The sequence below is a fragment of the Pseudophryne corroboree genome, chromosome 6, assembly GCF_028390025.1.
Source record: "Pseudophryne corroboree isolate aPseCor3 chromosome 6, aPseCor3.hap2, whole genome shotgun sequence".
NCBI lineage: Eukaryota > Metazoa > Chordata > Amphibia > Anura > Myobatrachidae > Pseudophryne > Pseudophryne corroboree.
In genome coordinates, this window is record NC_086449.1 from 495698188 (window position 1) to 495719219 (window position 21032).

The 21032-nt window shown below is 43.1% G+C and overlaps 1 protein-coding gene across 1 annotated transcript in view; it reads left to right on the top strand.

The window, feature by feature from the left end:
* Positions 1 to 21032, top strand: part of ANO6 (anoctamin 6) — a 199090-nt gene that overhangs the window by 80051 nt on the left and 98007 nt on the right. Inside the window, exons 4-7 of the mRNA XM_063927350.1 lie at positions 10956 to 11021; positions 19484 to 19762; positions 20256 to 20369; positions 20531 to 20646. Coding sequence (XP_063783420.1) covers positions 10956 to 11021; positions 19484 to 19762; positions 20256 to 20369; positions 20531 to 20646 — 575 coding nt within the window. The remainder of the gene's footprint in view (positions 1 to 10955; positions 11022 to 19483; positions 19763 to 20255; positions 20370 to 20530; positions 20647 to 21032) is intronic.

Sequence of the window (21032 nt, forward strand, 5' to 3'; positions counted from 1 at the left end):
GCGAGTATCAGAAAACGATCCGATAGAAGAAATTGTGATGGATTGTTAGCTGAAGAAAATTGTATCTGTAGGCTCTGTGATAATCTGGTTGAAGATGGATGCATAAAGAAATGCCAATCTAGTTTTAATATCCATATAGACCGGCATCCATTGAGTGACTATCACTCCTTAGTGGGTAACGTATTAAACCAAACAGATTGTTGGGTATGCTCTCAAGTACCTCAGGGTCACAGCAAATCAGGGCTAGTACCATTTCCTTTAACGTTAGGGGAGGTACTTGAGCTAAGTGGTGGGAGACCGGTGGACCGGAGGTTTAACATCTCCAGCCCTCCTAGTTTGAAGCTCCACCAATACCATGTGGATAGGTCCCTCTTATGTTTTAACATCTCCAATCCCAGAAAACCGGGAAATTGGGAAGTGTCATGGAGCAACCTTACCATGACCTTTTCACACAGAGCAGATAGAATGCCTACAGATACAGAGCTCGTACGCCACATAGCCAGTAGAGGAAAATCTTTCCGGTATCGATATACCTTAGGAAATAGGATTACTAGAGTTGGAGAGGTATCACCAGGATACTGTGCACATATCGTACAAACCGATACGTGCATTAAGCAGATGGAAGAATTAGGGTCAGGAGATTTCACCTGGAAGGTTTGTAACATGGTCATGTCCTTCTCCGTCCCTTATGTTCTCCCCGATGATGCATATTTCATATGCGGGAGAAAGGCGTACAAGTGGCTTGCCCCAAACTCTGAAGGATTGTGTTACATTGGGAAAGTATTGCCTGAAGTGATGACTGTTACACATGACAAAATGAAGGACATACACCGTGGTGCCCAAGCTCCTTATACTCACACTCATTACGAGCACCGAGTTAAAAGACAACTGTCAGAAAGGTTAGAGCATCCGGCCTCTGATCTTATCCATGAATCCACCGGGATTCAGGTTCTGGTAGCGTTAGATTTCACTCGTACCGCTCGGGGAGTGATGAATTATAAATACATTTCCGCACTCGCCAATTTGTTAGATAATATCACTGAAATGTATGATGACACGTTTAGATACACTGGAAGAGAACTTCAAGCTTACAAAACAGAACTAGTTCAGCATAGGATGGTTCTTAATTACCTTACAGCAGTAACAGGCGGATATTGTGTTACATTGGCAACACAGTACGGCATAAAGTGTTGCACGTATATCACAAATAGCACCGAGGATCCGGTAGAGGTCATAGACCAAAAGATGGACGATATTCTCCAACTAAAGTGGGAATTTCGTCGAAAACACAATCTCACCCTTGCTGCTGTAGGTAATGAGCTGACTGGTTGGGTGTCATGGTTGAACCCGCGAAATTGGTTCTCCGGTTTAGGAGAGTGGGCTCAAGGAGTCATAATGGATGTTGGAAAGTTTCTACTATGTATCTTGGGTGTCGTTATATCGATTGGATTGATATTTAGATGCGGGCAGGCTTTAATGAGGTGCAAACAAAGTACAAAAGTGATGAGCTTGAGGAGTGAGGAAACTGTAATTAACCTGGATTTGATTTATGACCCAATGATAGAAACCAGGATGTGATGAAAATGCGATTATACGGTCCGTTTCTTTCACCTGTTTTTCTGCTTTTCTCCAAGATACAAAGACCCCCTTGGACGAGGAAGCTGACGAGACGAGATGTATACAGACAACGGATTGACCAAAGAAGAAGATTTGACAACTTTAAATATGGACACTTGATGAACTTTGCCATGGATCCCCAGTTTCCCTAGTATTTTTAAACTCACGCTAGCCCAACATTTTTGTAAATCTGATGGCACTGACAAAGCTTGTTGCTCATGCCTAAGGAGCAAAACAGCGCAAAGAAGACGACTCTCAACAGATACCGAACACAACTTCGACGACAGATGTACATTTCCCTGACATAGAATATCATTGCATTTTTCGTAAGTGTTCTTTATCTTCATCTCTACAACCCTCAGGTAACGACACACATAGACGATAGGGAATTCAGGCACAGATATCAGCAACCACATACCTCCCCCATTCATGTATCATCAACTAAAATGTGCATCCCCATTTTGTTACAACCACAGCCGAAATGAGCTCGGTAAAGTTTGACAGCCCATCCACAGACCTGTACCACAGGATAAGAAGGAATTCAAATGTATACTTCGCAATACCTCGAAGCTTGATTTACCACACGTACGGCACGATGATACATGACCCTCCAAACATGGACTCATACACACATGCTTCTGCTTTCTCACTAGGTCATACCCTCTTCACACCTTCTCCTCTCTCCTCCCCTACCCAACCATGGAAATCAATTAACCCCTGACTTACATTTTTCTCCTTAAATGTTTTGTGGCAGTTATTATTGACTGCCAAAGGGTGGACTGTCAAAGTCAGAAAAATGTCTCAATGCACGTTGCCATATTTGCACCGCACACTGGTCCGCGCTGCGCGTGCATGCGCTCTCCCGTGGATTCGCATACCCGCAATAACGTGCACTCGCAGGCGCGCTATGCGTATTTACGGTAGAGTTTATGTAGTCGTAGCGTGCGACTCATTCGTTACAAATGTTCACAATTAATGTAGTTTATAGATCATGGTCCCTTTGATAGATTCTGAAAGTTTGGTTAAAATACAATGTCCCAGAGCTGAGGAATCCCTCTTTATATCGTACAAAGGGTCTAACAGGAATCATACAGCAGTGTTTGGTACCCATCGGAAGAGTATTTAATTAGCAATATTCCGGTGTTGGTTTGGAGCGTATTAATCGCTCGTGCGAATAGTTATGGACATAAGAAGTTTATGTCCATTTCTATTAATTACACATACTCAGGTATGCGGCGGGAAACCCAGTTTCCCACCCACCTGAGCTGTTGGAAATCGTCACAGCCCACCTGTATGAATCACCCTATGACCTTTTGTTATGATGCAGGGCCGAATTCCTTCGGCCAATGGACAATGGGATTGTAGGACCAGGAGATTGCATTGTGTGTGGGGCATAAATAGGCAGGCCGACCACATCCAGCTCACTCTCTCATCAACGGTTATCTGCTGATAGCCGGGAGCTGGATATCGAGGCGCAGGCGATCATACCCTTTGTGCGTAAGTTTCTCTCCGTAATCATTGTCTTTCTGTGAGCCAATTTCTCTCATCTCATCTCTCTCTCTCTCTCTCTCTCTCTCTCTCTCTATCTCTCTCTGTTCTGTTCTCTCATATCTCCCCTAGACTAGGCTAGTATTGTATTGTATTAGATAGTATTGTACTGTATTGCATTTAGGTCAGTGTAGTATTGTCTTTTTGTATTTATTGTTTAGTTCTGTGGTTAGGAAGTCTCTGTTATATTGTAGTGTATCATTTGTACTGTTATCCCCTTTTACAAGTATATTAGATATAATACAGTTAATAGGCCTTGGAACCTAAACCAGCATCTGTGTATTTTCTATAGTGATAAGTGTTCACTTGAGCGTCGGTGACGCTCAAGCAGCTTTGTAGTTAGTCAGGTTACACAAGGTTGCACTTACACCCTGTACTCACATTAAGGTATTCAGTGTATTTCATTGGTATAAGGTTTTATCATAAAGGTATAGTGTTGTGAGCGTCTGCATCGCTGGTGACCTCCTCGTGGTCTCGAGCGTAAGCTACGCCATAGCGAATCATTACCCTAGACATAACCAATAACGTGTCCTGTGATCGCTGGGCCGTGAGCGAACGTGACGCTTGAGCGTCTCGCCTACGGCTGAGCGATCGTTACGCAACTAGCGTACCATTACGGTACTTCTTAAGTAAACAGCGTACAGTGTTCTTAGCTTCATAAAGGGTTGTTTATACGACAAAGGAATTTAGCATTGTCAATACAAATGTATCTACCTTTTTCTATTTAAATGAATCTATTGAAATCCTGTAGTGCAGTGAATTGTTGATGACTGTGGCTTCCAACTAGACTGGACATATATATATATATATATATATATATATATATATATGTGTGTGTGTGTGTCTAGTGGCAATACAATATGACGGTAAATGGCATTAATGAAAAGAAATTGGAAAGGACCAACCTTCTGGAGACGTTTAAAGTTTCTGACATTGCTTCTGTCCTCCCAAAAAGTGTAAAAAGATGAATAGTATCACATCTTGCCATTTGATGTGGGGAAAGTTTCTGACATTCTAAAATATAGCCAAAAAGATATGAATGCGGTTATACAGACTGTCAGACAAAAGGATCAAAGAAAAGTTTGGAAATGGTGGAGGAAGCATAAAAGGCTTTATCTGGAATGTGTTAAAGTGGAAAAGAATGTTGTAATGTTTGAAAACCCCATCAAAAACTGCTTGGCAATTCGTAGAAACCTATAAAGTGCCATAGAGTCAGGAAGAAAAGACGAGACGAAGGGACTTGGATGATGAGACAGCCAGATGACAGACAAGTTTGGATGATGTTTTGGAATGTGGCCCTAATAAAAAAGAATAAAGGGGAATTTCATCATGGAAATGTTTCATCCCATGTTGCTCAACCCAGCAGTTTTGAGCTGGAGAGGGGTGTGTGTGGCAGTATGAAGGTAAATAGCGTAAGTGAGCCATGGATTCGGTGTGGAGAAGGAGAGAACCGCCCACACAGGGAAGAAAAGAGAGGTGGGGGTACACCTAAGTGCTGGAGAGTGCAAACTGTCTGGGTGAGACTGTAACAGCCAGGAGAGGCCGCTGCCTGTGTGTCCAGCCCAGGTGGGGTTGCAAAAGCCAGTCAGGCTGCGGTGGCAGCCAGTGGAGACCAGCGTCTAAACCTACAGGAAGCAAGAAAGACCACCAATCTCTGTGACTGTGCTTATGTTGCTGAGAAGAAGCCAGGCCAGTAGGCCTTGAGTGTGAGTAGACCAGGAAGCACCTTACCTATCAGAGAGAGGACTCATACTGTATGTTAGTAGTTATGTCAGCCAAGCCAGGTCGAAGACTGTGGATATATCTGCAAGAAGCAGGCAAGATTTTGAGAGAGACTTAGGCCCAAATGTATTAAGCCTTAAAAAGCATACCTCCCAACATGACCCTCTCCAGGAGAGACAGAATGCTCTGTTCCTGGACTTAATTCAGAATTGCCATCATCCGTAGTGAAACACTTTTCTCATCCATTAACCTGTTCAAAACAGGTTTTGGTAATCATAAATTAAGAGGAAAGTCCAGGAGCAGTGCATTTTATCCCTCCTGAAGAGGGTCATGTTGGGAGGTATGACAAAGCAGAGATGGATAAAGAATGATAAATAACCAGCCAATCCGCTTCCTAACTGCCATGTAACAGGCTGAGGGGCAGATGTAGAAAGCCTGGAGAAGTGATAAAGTGCAAGGTGATAACACACCAGCCAATTAGCTCCTAACTGTCACGTTACAGGCTGGGTTTTTAAAAATGACAGGAGCTGACTGGTTAGTGCATTATCACCTTCCATTGTATCACTTCTCCAGGCTTCATCTGCCCCTATGCCCCTATGTATGAAAAAGGACAGGAGCTGGTTAGCTGGTACTTTATCACTCTTTATCTCCATTGTATCACTTTTTAAGGCTTAATACATTTGGGCCAAAATTTGTTTGCATACTCTCTTCCCAGTGTAGTGAGGGGTGAAGAAGTGAGAGCATGCTATACATGGGGGCTAGACTGAATGTTATTTTCTGTTTAATTTATGCTGACACTAAAGTTCAATTAATTTATTTTCTTAAAAAGCTGTGTGTGGACCCTGATTAAGCACCTAGACCAGAGGTTCCCATACGCGCTCCTCAAGGCACCCCAACAGTCCAGGTTTTAAATATATGCATGGCTCAGCACTGACTGCAAAATCTAATTGACTGAGGTACTAATTAAGCCACCTGGGGTCAAGCATGCCTATATTTAAAACCTGGACCGTTAGGGTGCCTCGAAGACCGTATCTGGGAACCTCTGACTTAGGTTTATTGTCTCCCCCCCACTGAGTTAATTTCCCCAGATTATAACTATACACGTGTGTGTGTGTGTGTGTGTGTGTGTGTGTGTGTGTGTGTGTGTGTATATATAATTTTTATTTTAATATATATTTACAGTGCATCCGGAAAGTATTCACAGCGCTTCACTTTTTCCACATTTTGTTATGTTACAGCCTTATTCCAAAATGAGATAAATTCTCTTTCCCCTCAAAATTCTACACACAATTCCCCATAATGACAATGTGAAGAAAGGTTTTTGTGATTTTTGCAAGTTTATAAAAAAAAAAACAACTAAGAAATCACATGTACATAAGTATTTACAGCCTTTGCCATGAAGCTCACAATTGAGCTCAGGTGCATCCTGTTTCCACTGATCATCCTTGAGATGTTCCTACAGCTTAACTGGAGACCACCAGTGGTAAATTCAGTTGATTGGACATGATTTGGAAAGGCACACACCTGTCTATATAAGGTCGCACACTTGACAGTGCAAGTCAAAGGAATGGTCTGTAGACCTCCGAGACAGGATTGTCTCGAGACACAAATCTAGGTAAGGGTACAGAAAAATATCTGCTGCTTTGAAGGTCTAAATGAGCACAGTGGTCTCCATCATCCATAAATGGAAGAAGTTCAGAACCAGCAGGACTTTTCCTAGAGCTGGTCAGCCATCTAAACTGAGCGATCGGGGGAGAAGGGCCCTAGTCAGGGAGGTGACCAAGAACCCGATGGTCTCTCTGTCAGAGCTACAGCATTCCTCTGTGGAGAGAGGAGAACCTTCCAGAAGGACAACCATCTCTGCAGCACTCCACCAATCAGGCCTGTATGGTAGAGTGGCCAAACGGATGCCACTCATTAGTAAAAATAACATGGCAGCCCACCTGGAGTTTCCCAAAATGCACCTGAAGAACTCTCAGACCATTAGAAACAAAATTCTCTGGTCTGATGAGACAAAATTTAACTATTTGGCATGAATGCCAGGCGTCATGTTTGGAGGAAACCAGGCACCGCTCATCACCAGGCCAATACCATCCCTAAAGTGAAGCACGGTGGTGGCAGCATCATGCGGTGGGGATACTTTTCAGCGGCAGGAACTGGGAGACTAGTCAGGATAGAGGGAAAGATGAATGCAGCAATGTACAGAGACATCCTGGGTGAAAACCTGCTCCAGAGCTCTCTTGACCTCAGAGTGGGGCGACGGTTCATCTTTCAGCAGGACAACGACACAGCCAAGATATCAAAGGAGTGGCTTCAGGACAACTCTGTGAATGTCCTTGGGTGGCCCAGCCAGAGCCCAGACTTGAATCCGATTGAACATCTCTGGAGAGATCTGAAAGAGGGGCTGTGCCCCGACACTTCCCATCCAACCTGATGGAGCTTGAGAGGTGCTGCAAAGAGGAATGGGCGAAACTTCCCAAAGATAGGTGTGCCAAGCTTGTGGCATCATATTCAAAAATACTTGTGGATGTAATTGCTTCCAAAGGTGCATCAACAAAGTATTGAGTAAAGGCTGTGAATACTTAGTTTTTTATTTTTAAAAAATCTGCAAAAATCACAAAAAAAAACTTTTTTCACATTGTGATTATGGGGTATTGCGTGTAGAATTTTGAGGGGAAAAATTAAATTATTCCATTTTGGAATAAGGCTGTAACATAACAAAATGTGAAAAAAGTGAAGTGCTGTGAATACTTTCCGGATGCCCTGTACTATAATACATACATCCACAAACACTGGCAACTAAAGCAATGTTTAGCATTGTAATCTAAGGAAGATATGTTTGTATTAGTTCTGTATTTTCTTTTTCATAAGCCTATATAGCAGGGCTGGCCAAACCGGTCCTCGAGATCTACCAACAGTTCATGTTTTCCAGGCCTACTGGAGATCTGTAGAATTGTCAGTTAGGAATGAATGCAGCACATCTTAATTAGTAATGACTACACCTGTGCACCAGCTAGGTGGTCTGGAAAATGTGAACCGTTGGTAGATCTCGAGGACCGGTTTGGCCAGCCCTGCTATATAGGATGATGATATCGCTGTGGTGGATACAAATTCTCAGCTATTCAAATACTAAAACATATTATTGTAATAGAAATTAATGTTATAAATACGCACTAAAGTGAAACCTCCTTTTGCGATGGTTACTTGGGGTCTATTTATATTAAGGAGAAAAAGCTATAAATCCTGTGAAAACAGGAGCAAGGTTTTGTCTGTATTTAAGAAGCAAGCTAATATCTCCGCAACACTTTTCATCTTAGGGTGGCGGTAGCAGGTGTTTAGTAAAAGAAAACTGTTTTGTTATGAAAAGTAAAATTTTCTAACATAGATTATTACACTTTTTTGTTTTAATTCCTATTAGTAATGTTCCACAAAAATTCCAGATTCACTACACATACACTTTCTGGTACCAAGATTGGCAAGCGGAGCATTAGAGTCCTCTTGTATGCAGGGTTGGCTGGGTTAATGTAACCACCTCGTTTTAAACCAAAACATTTTTTTTAAATAAACACTCTGGTTTTTTTTTATTATACGGTGACTTAAAAAGCCTACTATATTAAAAAATATTGTGTTTGTATTCAAAATGTTTAACGGGACATGCCCAGTTCTAATACTTAACCGTGTGTCTGTGTGTTTCTCTGAAAAGTGTTTTTACACTTTCCGTTTTGTATTACTATTTACAATTTACTTAATTATAAGTAAATTGTAAATATAATACTATATTAAATTATAAGTAATAAGTAGAACTAAGGGATTACCGAATTAGGCACAATGGGGGTCATTCCGAGTTGATCGCTCGCTAGCTAGGTTTAGCAGCCGTGCAAACGCTATGCCACCACCCACTGGGGAGTGTATTTTAGCTTAGCAGATGTGCGAACGCTTGTGCAGCCGAGCTCTACAAAAACAGTTTGTGCAGTTTCTGAGTAGCTCTGTACCTACTCAGCGCTTGCGATCACTTCAGCCTATTCGTGTCCGGATTTGATGTCATACACCCGCCCAGCGAACGCCCAGCCACGCCTGCATTTTTTCAGACACGTACGTCGCGCGTGCGCATTGCGGGGCATACGCATGCGCAGAAATGCCATTTTTTCACCTGAACACTGCGCTGCGAAAATCTGCAGCGAGCGATCAACTCGGAATGACCCCCAATAAGTAGTGCAAAATCCCTATTTTAAGGTAAAAATGTCGGGATTTGGTTTGGAACCACTGGGCCACCCTCCCCCCCCCCCCCCCCCCTTCCTGAATGACTAATTAGGCACTTAGATGTTTTTAATCATTTTTTTATTGGCCAATAATGACATGTCATTTTTGGGGTCAAGAAATAACTGATAGAAATTGGGGTACAAGGTATAGAAAAAGTATATTGGGGTGCTTAGACTTGCAGGTGGGAGTAATCTGTCCGTTTCCACTTTTTTTTTTAAGTCCCCTAAAATGACCCAAATATGTACTTATACCCATTTGTCTGTACCCGAAATTACAATGAGAGCACTTATTTTGCAGAAAAAAAAGCTTTCTAAAATCTTTCCACATTTAATAAAAAAAAATGCTTATAGCAGCCATTTGACCTGAATTAATTACACCAAATAGTTTTATTATGCCCACTAATAGACTTCTATAATGTTTTCATATAGTCGTTTGGCTTTTTTGGGGGAACAGGCATATTTCCCATTTTCTCCTATATACTTACCTCTTGGGGTGTAGTATGGTATGCCGGCGGCTGGGCTCCCGGCGACCAGCATACCGGCGCCGGAAGCCCGACCGCTGGCATACCGACAGCATGGCGAGCGCAAATGAGCCCCTTGCGGGCTCGCTGCGCTCTCCACGTAGCGCGCCACGCTATTTATTCTCCCTCCGGGGGGGTCGTGGACCCCCAAGAGGGAGAAAATTCTCAGTATGCCGGCTGTCGGGATTCCGTCGCTGGTATACTGTGCGCCGGGATCCCAACAGCCGGCAATCTCTTGCTTTTGGCGGCTAAAATTATCGCACAAATCCAGTTTTCGCCATTTTGGAATAGGATAGGTGCAAAAAATGGGAGTGCTCAGGCTGACAAATTTATTTTCAGGAGAAAGGTGCGATACATTTTGCTGTTATCACGGCTAAGTGAATACTCCCCTAATGCTTAACATTAACTTGTTCTTTTTTTAATTTCATCAATATCTTTGTGTAGTTTGTATGTTTTAATATGTTTACTCTGTTTACATATATTCAGATGTATAGTCAAACAACAAAGAGAAAAGAGGGTTCTTGTGTTGGGGAATATTTAGATGTAATAGGAAAAAACTGGTTTTATTAGAAGATTTAAAAGAAATCAAATCAAAGCCTATTAACTTTGGATTGTTAATGTTAGAAAGCATTCAAATATGGTTGATCAAGGTTTCTAATACTTAGCAATGTGTCAAAGTATTAATATAATAAGCAGCATTAAAAACATTCATCTAAAAAAATGGTTAAAAAAAAGGTTAAAAAAAAAACACAAAACTGTTTATTTGTTGTTGTTGTATTTTGTTTTTAAACTGTTTTGGGTTTTTTTTCCCAATCCTGCTTGTATGTCATATGTAAAATATATATTGTTTTGGTGCTTGTTGAACGAAATATCATAATTTATGAAAAAATTGTCAGCCGGTAGAACGATCTTTTTTTGTTCTATCAAATAGAAAAAGGTTAAAAATCACACAACACTTTAAGACAAAGTAAGTATTTTATTTATAAATAACTAGTTAACTGATTTACAGTATCACTAAGAAGCATAGTATTAAATATGGTATACAAAATTGTAAATGTAAAATTCTTCATATCCACACACAAAACCGAATGCCTCATTTGTACTGAAAACATTTTGAAGGTTTGTAGATGTATTGTAATATATAATTGTAAGATTATGTTTTTTAATGTTAGCTTTTTATTCAGACATGAAGCTCTTTTTTTACCACAGCTTAACAGTTCCATAACTAATATCAAAAGGCTATTGTCCCCATGTACTGATCTATTCCCTCTCTGATGTCACATTGCAGAAAAAGCGACAAGCCTATGAGTCCAATCTTATGAGGAATGGCTTACAGCTAGAGGCTACACGATCTGTGAGTGTCCATATTATTTCTTGACATAAAATGGTGTCAGTGGCATAACTGTGTGTGGTATAATATGTAAGACATTACAGTGTGTGGCATAATGTGTAAGGGGCATTACGGTGCATGGCATAATGTGTCCATACCCCTATTGTCATGTAGCCACTCTTAGTTTTGTGTGACCACGCCCCCTCATGACACTGGACCACGCCCATTCTTTATATCCGTACCACTAAGAAAACATTTCTACTTGCACCACTGCCTAAACAGAAATATAATTGTATGCAGAGCAAATCATTATGAGGATATGTTTTTGATATTTCCTCTATGTGTGTGTGTGTGTGTGTGTGTGTGTGTGTGTGTGTGTATATATATATATATATATATATATATATATATATTGACAGGGATCACGTACACCAATGTAAAAGTTACAGCTGGCAGGTTGGTTTATTCACAGCTTCCAAAACAGGCAGACCTTAGCACAATGTCAGCAGGTTACAGGCAAATCACAGGTTATAGCACATGTCTCACAAAGCCACTCAAACTGTAGATTCAGGACTCCTTACACTAGCCACCCCCTGGCCTATCATTTGGGCAACTAATTCACCATCAGGAGCCCTGTTTCTTGTGACTGAAACCTTTTTAAAACAAACTGACAGGTGTCTGTAATCATGCCTACTGCTGCTCAGACTTGAACACACAAAATACCTGGACTGGATCTCACCTCCAGTAGTTCTATAAGCATGTCAGATTTGTGCTGACCCTGTTTTATATTTTTATATATATATATATATATACATATACAGTGTGTGTGTGTGTGTGTGCATATATATATATGTGCGTGTGTGTGTGTGTGTGTGTGTGTGTGTGCATATATATTTATATATGCGTGTGTGTGTGTGCATATATATATATATATATATATATGTGTGTGTGTGCATATATATATATATATATAATATGAGGCTAGCAGCATACATTTAGGTCCAACAGACGGAGTGCAAGGCTCATACAGGTTACAATACGAACAAACATAGCCAGCAACATCCACTTTGAATAGAAAAAAATACTTTGTATTTATTGCATATAGCAATGAAATAGTGCAATGCATTGCACTTTCTCATATGTCCTAGAGGATGCTGGGGTCCACTTCAGTACCATGGGTTATAGACGGTTCCGCAGGAGCCATGGGCACTTTAAGACTTCTCAAGGGTGTGGACTGGCTCCTCCCTCTATACCCGTCCTCCAGACCTCAGTTTAGAAAATGTGACCAGGCAGACTGGATGCACTCCAGGGGAGCTCTACTGAGTTTCTCTGAAAACACTTATGTTAGGTTTTTTATTTTCAGGGAGAACTGCTGGCAACAGTCTCCCTGCTTTGTGGGACTTAGGGGTCAGAGAAGTAGGAACCAACTTCCTGAATAGTTTCATGGCTCTGCTTCTGGCTGACAGGACACCATTAGCTCCTGAAGGGAACTGAACGCTAGCTGCGGCTATGTGCTCACTCCCACAGCCCGCCGTCACCCCCCTTACAGAGCCAGAAGTAAGAAGACAGGTGAGTGTAAGAAGAAATCTTCAGACATCGTGACGGCTAAAAGGTACCGAGCAGCAGGCAGGAAGGCTGCGCGCCATGCTACCCACACATACACAGGCACTGCAGGGTGCAGGGCGTGGGGGGGGGGGGAGGGCGCACCCTGGGCAGCATGAAACCTAGTAAAACTGGCAAATAAAGGGGCATAAAATGCTGAGGCACAGTCCTACTCCTGCCAGTATAAAAAATTACCTCATAAATGCTGAGGAGAAACGCGCCATTACGGGGGCGGGCCTTCCTCCTCAGTCAGCCAGCACACTGCTCAGCGCCTTTTTCTCTCCTTCCAGGCTGCAGAGAAGAACACTGGTCCTCCTCCACTGCTGAACCAAGTATCAGGGTGCAAAACAGGGGGGGCACAGTGAAATTTGGTACTATATATTGTGTGATTACCATTATAAAAGCGCTGCATGTCAGTGGGCATTTTGTGTTTCACAGACAATTTATTACTGGCGCTGGGTTGTGAACTGGCAAATCCTATCTGTGTCCTTCTGACAGATTTTATTGTGGGTCTGTCCCCTATAAGTCCCGGAGTGTGTGTGGTGTGGTTGTGCATGTGTGTGACATGTCTGAGGCAAGGAGCTCTTCCCCTGAGGGAGACATTTTAGGGACACAGAGTTGTAATGTGGTGGCACTGCCGGCACACCACGAGCCTGAATGGGTGAAAGAATTACGTGATCGTGTGAATCATATCGGTAAGAGATTAGATAAGTCTGAGTCTCCTGCAGAGAGCTTGAGAAAATCATTGGAAGATGTGATTTTTCATAGTTCTGCCTTTTCATCCGCAGGCGACCCCTCTGGGTCACATAAGAGACCATTTGCACAAATAGTACATACTGATGCCGACACGGACTCTGATTCCTGTGTCGACGATAGTGATTCCAGGGGGATAGATCCTAAATTGGCAAAAAGCATTCAATATATAATTGTTGCTATAAAGGAAGTTTTGGAAGTTACGGAAGCTCCTCCTGTACTTCAGGAGAAGGCTTATTTTTATAAAGAAAGAAAAATGAATGTAACTTTCCCTCCTTCTCATGAGCTTAATACTCTATTTGTGGGAGTTTGGGTAAACTCTGAAAAGAAATTTCAGATTCCCAAAAGGATTCAGGTTGCTTATCCTTTCCCGGCAGAGGACAGGAAAAGATGGGAGTCACCCCCCCATATTAGACAGTGCCCTGTCAAGGTTAACTAAAAAGGTGATTCTCCCTGCACCTGGGACGGCTTCACTGAAGGAGCCGGCAGACTGCAAGTTGGAGACTACGTTAAAATCTATTTATGTGCCCAATGGTACGTTGCTCAAGCCCACCATTGCTTGCGCGTGGGTGAGTAGGGCTATCGAAAAATGGTCAGATAACTTGTCATCGGAAATTAACTCGATAGATAGAGACGAGATACTCCTAACGTTAGGTCATATCAAAGACTCTGCTGCATACATGCTAGAAGCCATGAAAGATATTGGACTCTTGGGTTCAAAAGCCGCTACCATGGCAGTATCAGCTCGGAGGGCGTTGTGGATTCGCCAGTGGAATGCTGATGCAGATTCCAAAAGAAATATGGAGGCTCTCCCGTATAAAGGTGATGCCTTGTTTGGAGATGGGCTGGATGCGTTAGTCTCTGCGGCTTCCGCAGGTAAGTCGACATTATTACCTTATGCCCCTGCACCGGCGAAAAAGACACAGCACTCTCACATGCAGTCCTTTCGGCCTAACAATACAAAAAGGCCAAAGGTTCCCCCTTCTTTGCAGGTAGAAGAAGGGGAAGAGGAAAGAATTCCGCAGCATCTTCAGGATCCCAGGAGCAGAAATCAACCCCTGCTTTTGCCAAATCTGCAGCATGACGCTGGTGCTCCCTTGTGGGAGTCCGCTCGGGTGGGAGCACGTCTGAAACTTTTCAGTCAGATTTGGCTTCAATCTGGCCTGGACCCATGGGTCTTACAAATAGTGTCCCATGGATACAAACTGGAGTTTCAAGACGTCCCCCCATGCCGATTTTTCAAATCGATCTTGCCAGCTTCTCTTCCAGACAGAGAAGTCGTAACAGCTGCAATTCAAAAATTATGTCAGGATCAAGTTATTGTCCTGGTACCCTTGTCACAGCAAGGAGAAGGTTTTTATTCAAGCCTTTTCGTAGTTCCGAAGCCGGACGGCTCGGTCAGACCAATTTTAAACCTGAAAAATCTGAATCTCTACCTCAAAAGGTTCAAGTTCAAGATAGAATCTCTGAGGGCAGTGATTTTCAGTCTGGAGGAAGGGGAATTCATGGTGTCAGTAGACATAAAAGATGCTTACTTGCATGTTCCCATTTATCCTCCTCACCAAGCTTATCTGAGAGTCGCAGTACAGGATTGCCATTACCAGTTCCAGACGTTGCCGTTCGGGCTCTCCACGGCACCGAGGGTATTCACCAAGGTGATGGGAGAGAGATGATGGTCCTCCTTCGACAACAAGGAGTCAATATAATTCCTTACCTGGACGATCTCCTGATAAAAGCGAGATCCAAGGAACGGTTGGTGCAGAATATTGCACTCTCCCTGTCAGAACTCCAACACATTTGGATCATGAATTTTCCGAAGTCACAATTGGAACCGACGACAACATTGTCCTTTCTGGGGATGATACTGGACACAGCAGTACAGAGAGTATTTCTTCCAGTAGAAAGGCTCTGGAAATCCAGAGAATGGTCAAACAGATTTTGAAACCAACAAGAGTGTCAATACATCAATGCATTCGGTTGTTGGGGAAAATGGTAGCGGCCTACGAGGCCATACAGTTTGTCCGATTCCATGCCAGAGTATTCCAGTGGGACCTGTTGGACAAGTGGTCCAGATCCCACCTACACATGCACCAGAAGATAATCCTGTCCTCCAAAAACAGGATTTCGCTCCTGTGGTGGCTACACAGTTCTCACCTACTAGAGGGACGCAGGTTCTTGATTCAGGACTGGGTCCTAGTATCCACGGATGCAAGTCTCCGAGGCTGGGGAGCAGTCACATGGGGGAAAGCTTCCAAGGAAAATGGTCAAGTCAGGAAACCTGCCTTCACATAAACGTTCTGGAATTGAGAGTCATTTACAACGGTCTTCTACAAGCGGTACATCTTCTTCAAGATCATCCCGTGCAGATCCAGTCGGACAATGTAACAGCAGTCGTGTACATAAACCGTCAAGGCGGAACGAAAAGCAGAGCGGCAATGGCAGAGGTGACAAAGATCCTCCTCTGGGTTGAAAGGCATGCAAGAGCTATATCAGCAATTTTCATTCCGGGAGTGGACAACTGGGAAGCAGACTTCCTCAGCAGACACGATCTCCATCCAGGAGAATGGGGCCTCAACCAAGAAGTCTTCACAGAGGTGACAAGTCTTTGGGGAGTTCCTCAAGTAGACATGATGGCATCTCATCTCAACAAGAAGCTTCAGAGATATTGTTCCAGGTAGAGAGACCCTCAAGCAATAGCAGTGGATGCACTGGTGACCCAGTGGGTGTTTCGGTCGGTATATGTCTTCCCTCCACTTCCACTGAAACCAAAAGTTCTCAAAATCATAAGTAGAACAAGGGTTCGGGCAATCCTCATTGCCCCAGACTGGCCAAGGAGGGCTTGGTATCCAGAACTTCAGGAGTTTCTTATAGAAGATTCTCTGCCTCTTCCTCCTCGCGAGGACCTGCTGCAGCAGGGGCCGTGTGTGTATCAAGACTTACTGCGGCTACGTTTGACGGCATGGCTGTTGAGCGCCGGATCCTAGCCCGAAAGGGTATTCCCAAAGAAGTCATCCCCACTCTTATTCAGGCCAGGAAAGGAGTAACGTCTAAACATTACCACCGTGTTTGGAGAAAATATGTGTCTTGGTGTGAATCCAAGAAGGCTCCTACGGAGGAGTTTCAGTTGGGACGTTTTCTCCATTTTCTGCAGGCTGATGTGGATGCGAGCATAAGATTGGGTTCAATCAAGGTCCAGATTTCGGCCTTGTCAGTTTTCTTTCAAAAACAATTGGCCTCCTTTTCAGAAGTTCAGACATTCGTGAAAGGGGTGTTGCACATCCAGCCTTCGTTTGTGCCTCCAGTGGCACCATGGGACCTTAATGTGGTGTTGCAGTTCCTTCAATCAGATTGGTTTGAACCTCTACAGGAGATATAATTGAAGTTTCTCACTTGGAAAGTGGTGATGCTTTTGGCCTTGGCATCCGCAAGGCGGGTGTCTGAGTTGGGGGTCTTGTCTCACAAGAGCCTTTACCTGATCTTCCATGAAGATAGGACAGAGTTGAGAACTCGCCAACAATTTCTTCCAAAGGTGGTTTCGTCTTTCCATATGAACCAACGGAGTCAAAGTCTCTTGATGTGGTCAGAGCTTTGAAAATTTATGTCGCAAGAACAGCTCGGATAAGGAAAACAGAGGCTCTGTTTGTCCTGTATGCTCCCAACAAGATTGAGTGTTCTGCTTCTAAGCAGACTATTGCGCGCTGGATCAGAGGGACGATTCAGCACGCTCATTCCATGGCAGGATTGCCGATACCAAAGTCGGTAAATGCCCATTCTAGTAGAAAGGTGGGCTCATCCTGGGTGGCTGCCCGGGGGGTCTCGGCATTACAACTTTGCCGAGCAGCTACTTGGTCAGGGTCAAACACGTTTGCAAAGTTCTTCAAGTTTGACACCTTGGCCGATGAGGACCTCAAGTTTGGTCAATTGGTGCTGCAGGGTCATCCGCACTCTCCCGCCCGTACTGGAGCTTTGCTATAACCCCATGGTACTGAAGTGGACCCCAGCATCCTCTAGGACGTATGAGAAAATAGGATTTTAGTAAATCCTTTTCTCCTAGTCCATAGAGGATGTTGGGCACCCGACCCAGTGCGTACTTTACCTGCAGTAGTTACTTTGTTGTAATTGCACAAGTGTTGTGTTACAATTATTTTCAGCATGTTGCTGCAAATGGTTCATGTCTGTTGGCGTGTGTTATGTTGAATGCCATGTTGTGCGGCATGGTTGAGGTGTGAGCTGGTATGAATCTCACCGTTAAATTAAAAATAAATCCTTTCCTCGAAATGTCCGTCTCCCTGGGCACAGTTCCTATACTGAGGTCTGAAGGAGGGGCAAAGAGGGAGGAGCCAGTTCACACCCTTGAAAAGTCTTAAAGTGCCCATGGCTCCTGCGGAACCGTCTATACCCCATGGTACTGAAGTGGACCCCAGCATCCTCTACGGACTAGGAGAAAAGGATTTACCGGTAGGTATTAAAATCCTATTTCTTCATTGCTATATGCAATAAATACAAAGTATTTTTTTCTATTCAAAGTGGATGTTGCTGGCTATATATATATATATATATATATATATATATATATATATATATACATGCAACATTATGACAGGGACAGTTTGAATTACCTCTGGAAAATAGGTATGTGCCTAAAGGTATGGGACCTTTTACAGCCTTTTAAAACAAAGAGCTGCCATTTATTGTGGCCATTTAGATGTGCTCCTTGATGTACAATTTCTATATGAGGGGTGTGCAATATTTCTTTGGATGCACAAAACGTATTATATTTACAAACAGAGTGAACATTAAATTTTTTCAACATATTCGCCAGAGGAATATATGCAAAATTGCATGCACTCCAACCACTGAAGCGGCTGGACCAGTCCGAAGCAGCTATGTCTTCTACATGCTGAATTAAGGTCTCCACTGCAGCTTCCCGTGACTCAATACAAATCCCACGCATCTTGCGCTTGATTTGTGGGAACATGAAGAAGTCGCGTGGGGCTAGGTCTGAATTGTATGACCAAGCGCCCGGATGCGTTCATGGACCAGAAAATCCACCACTTTCCTGGACTTGTGGGCAAGTGCATTGTTGCGATGGAGAAGGGCACCACGATTGTTTTCAGCAATTGCTGCAGGCATTGGTTGGTGTACCAGTCCCCAGTGACGTCTGCTGCACGAGTGGTACGGTAGCTACATGACCAAACATAGCCACAAAAACAGCCACCATCTGCTTGGCCATGCTGCGCTCATGTTGGAACTTCTGTGGTGTGCTGGGGTTCACTGAGCCGACTATTGTTTGGTCTCGGGGTCGAAAATATAGATCCAGAATACATCGCCACTGATGATCTCCCAGTCAGAGTTTGAGCGACCACCATCAAACCTGGCCAGCATGTTGCAGCACCTAGTCACCCAAGCCTCCTTCTGCTCTCAAGTCAGCTGATGAGGCGCCCAGTGCGCAGAAACCTTGCTCCGGCCAGGCTTTTCATGGAGTATCAAGCAGATTGATCCCAATGAGATGCCTATCTCCTTCTCTAACTGGGCAACGGTCACCCTGGCATCCACATCAACTATGGCTCGCATTGCAGCAATCTTGTCCTCTGTGATGGTGGACACAGGTCAGCCACAGCACTCCTCATCTTCTAGGGGCCATCTCCTACAACAAATTCTGCAAACCACTCACACGCAGTGGCTTGGGACGGTGCTTCCTCCACAAAAGCAGCTTGCAATCGGTCAAAACTCTCCTACTGCCGCAGACCACTCTTGTAGTCATAGAAGTTCATGGCTCTCCAGCAGCCTCCGTTGGGCTCCATAATGAGTGTGTGAAGGAAGTGAACAAGCGGACTTCTTTGGGATGTAGTGCTGCTTATATATGATTCTGAGCCCTAAAATTTTATAAGAACTTTATTTAGAGATTACAGTTCACAACCAGTTAGATTGTGTTTACTCTACCAATGCGCTGCACATCCGGAAACTTATTGTATAGAGAGAGAGATTGATTTTATGGAAAATGCATTGCATTTTGGAGCTGTAAGAGCTGCGTTATGTGCTATAGATCTACGTGGGTACTATTAAGCCCAATGTAAGATGTAGACCTTGCCTCAGAAGTTTCCTGACTGACACTCTATATCTTTCTGTAGGTGGCTGATGACAGACTCGTGTTTGTGAAGGTGCATGCACCATGGGAGGTGCTGTGTACATATGCAGAAGTGATGCACATCAAGCTGCCGTTACAACCCAATGATCTGAGGCAGAAGAAATCCGCTTTTAATTGGTTTAGAAAAATCTTTAGCGTAAGTGAAGCTGTAATTAAACCAGAACAAGAATTCTTCACTGCACCTTTTGAAAAGGATCGTATGGATGAGTTTTATATCCAGGACAGAGAAATCTTTTTCACTCCCGCAACAAGAAGCCGAATTGTAAGTAACCAGAAGCTTTGAACTCTCCCCTTTGTCTTCCCTCCAACAAATATCTTTTCTCCCATGACCTTTGGTGAAGAATTAGCTTTGTTGAAAAAGAGAATATTACTAAAGACCACTGACTGAACATACTATTAAACTGGACCAATCGCGAAGAAATTTTATTTTCTTATATAGTAACATAGTATTTGAGGTTGAATAGAGGCAAATTGCCCATCGTGTTCAACCTGTTTTAAGTTGTGATGATTCTACAAACTTGCTGAATAATGTTTTATGACTAGTTAGCTACTATAACTCATGTTACCCCCGGATTAACCACGTTGATATTTTAAGTATTATGATAGTGCAATTTTTCTCTTAGGCCCGTGGCATTTTTTGTCATCATAAATTGTTGTACCTATATCTGATAAATGAAATAGGGAATTATGAAGCCTTTGTTTGTAAGACCACCTATTCTGGATATTTTCACCATTGAAGATTTCTGACTCTGTAGGTGCACTTCATTCTGTCCCGGGTTGAGTATGCAGTTAAAGATAATGTGAAAAAATTTGGCATTAACAAACTCCTGGACTCGGGCATTTACAAGGCAGCATATCCTCTTCATGATGTAAGGAATTTTCAATGTTTATTATTTCTTTGAACACCATGCACAGTAGTACAGAGATAGTGCTTTTTTCCAGGACTGCTTTGGACTTTTCGGATGTTTCTAGAAGCTATAAGTGCATAGTTTTTCTCAAGGTCTGATTTATTGATTTTTCTTTTCTGTAGTGTAGGTTTAACGTTCCAGCGGAAGACCCCAGATGTCCCAATGAGAGAAATCTGTTGTACAGAGAGTGGGTGCACCCCTGGAGTTTTTACAAGTTACAGCCTATGGATCTTATAAGGTAGGAACAATAGGTTATTGCATTTGCAATTATACAATAGTTATTTCAATTAATTTTTCATCATGTTGGCATGTATACATGGGATATTTTCTAATTGTTGCAGTTAAGCTTAAATATTTTGGCCTTATCAAGAAGTAACTGTGTTGATTTAATCCCTCACATTTGGGGGTCATTCCGAGTTGATCGCTAGCTGCCGTTGTTCGCAGCGCAGCGATCAGGCTAAAAATCAGCATTTCTGCACATGCGTATGCACCGTAGTGCGCACGCGCGACGTACGGGTACAAAGGCATTTGTTGTTTTGCACAGGTTCTAGCGAAGTTTTCAGTCGCACTGACAGTCGCAAGAAGATTGACAGGAAGGGGGTGTTTCTGGGTGTCAACTGATCG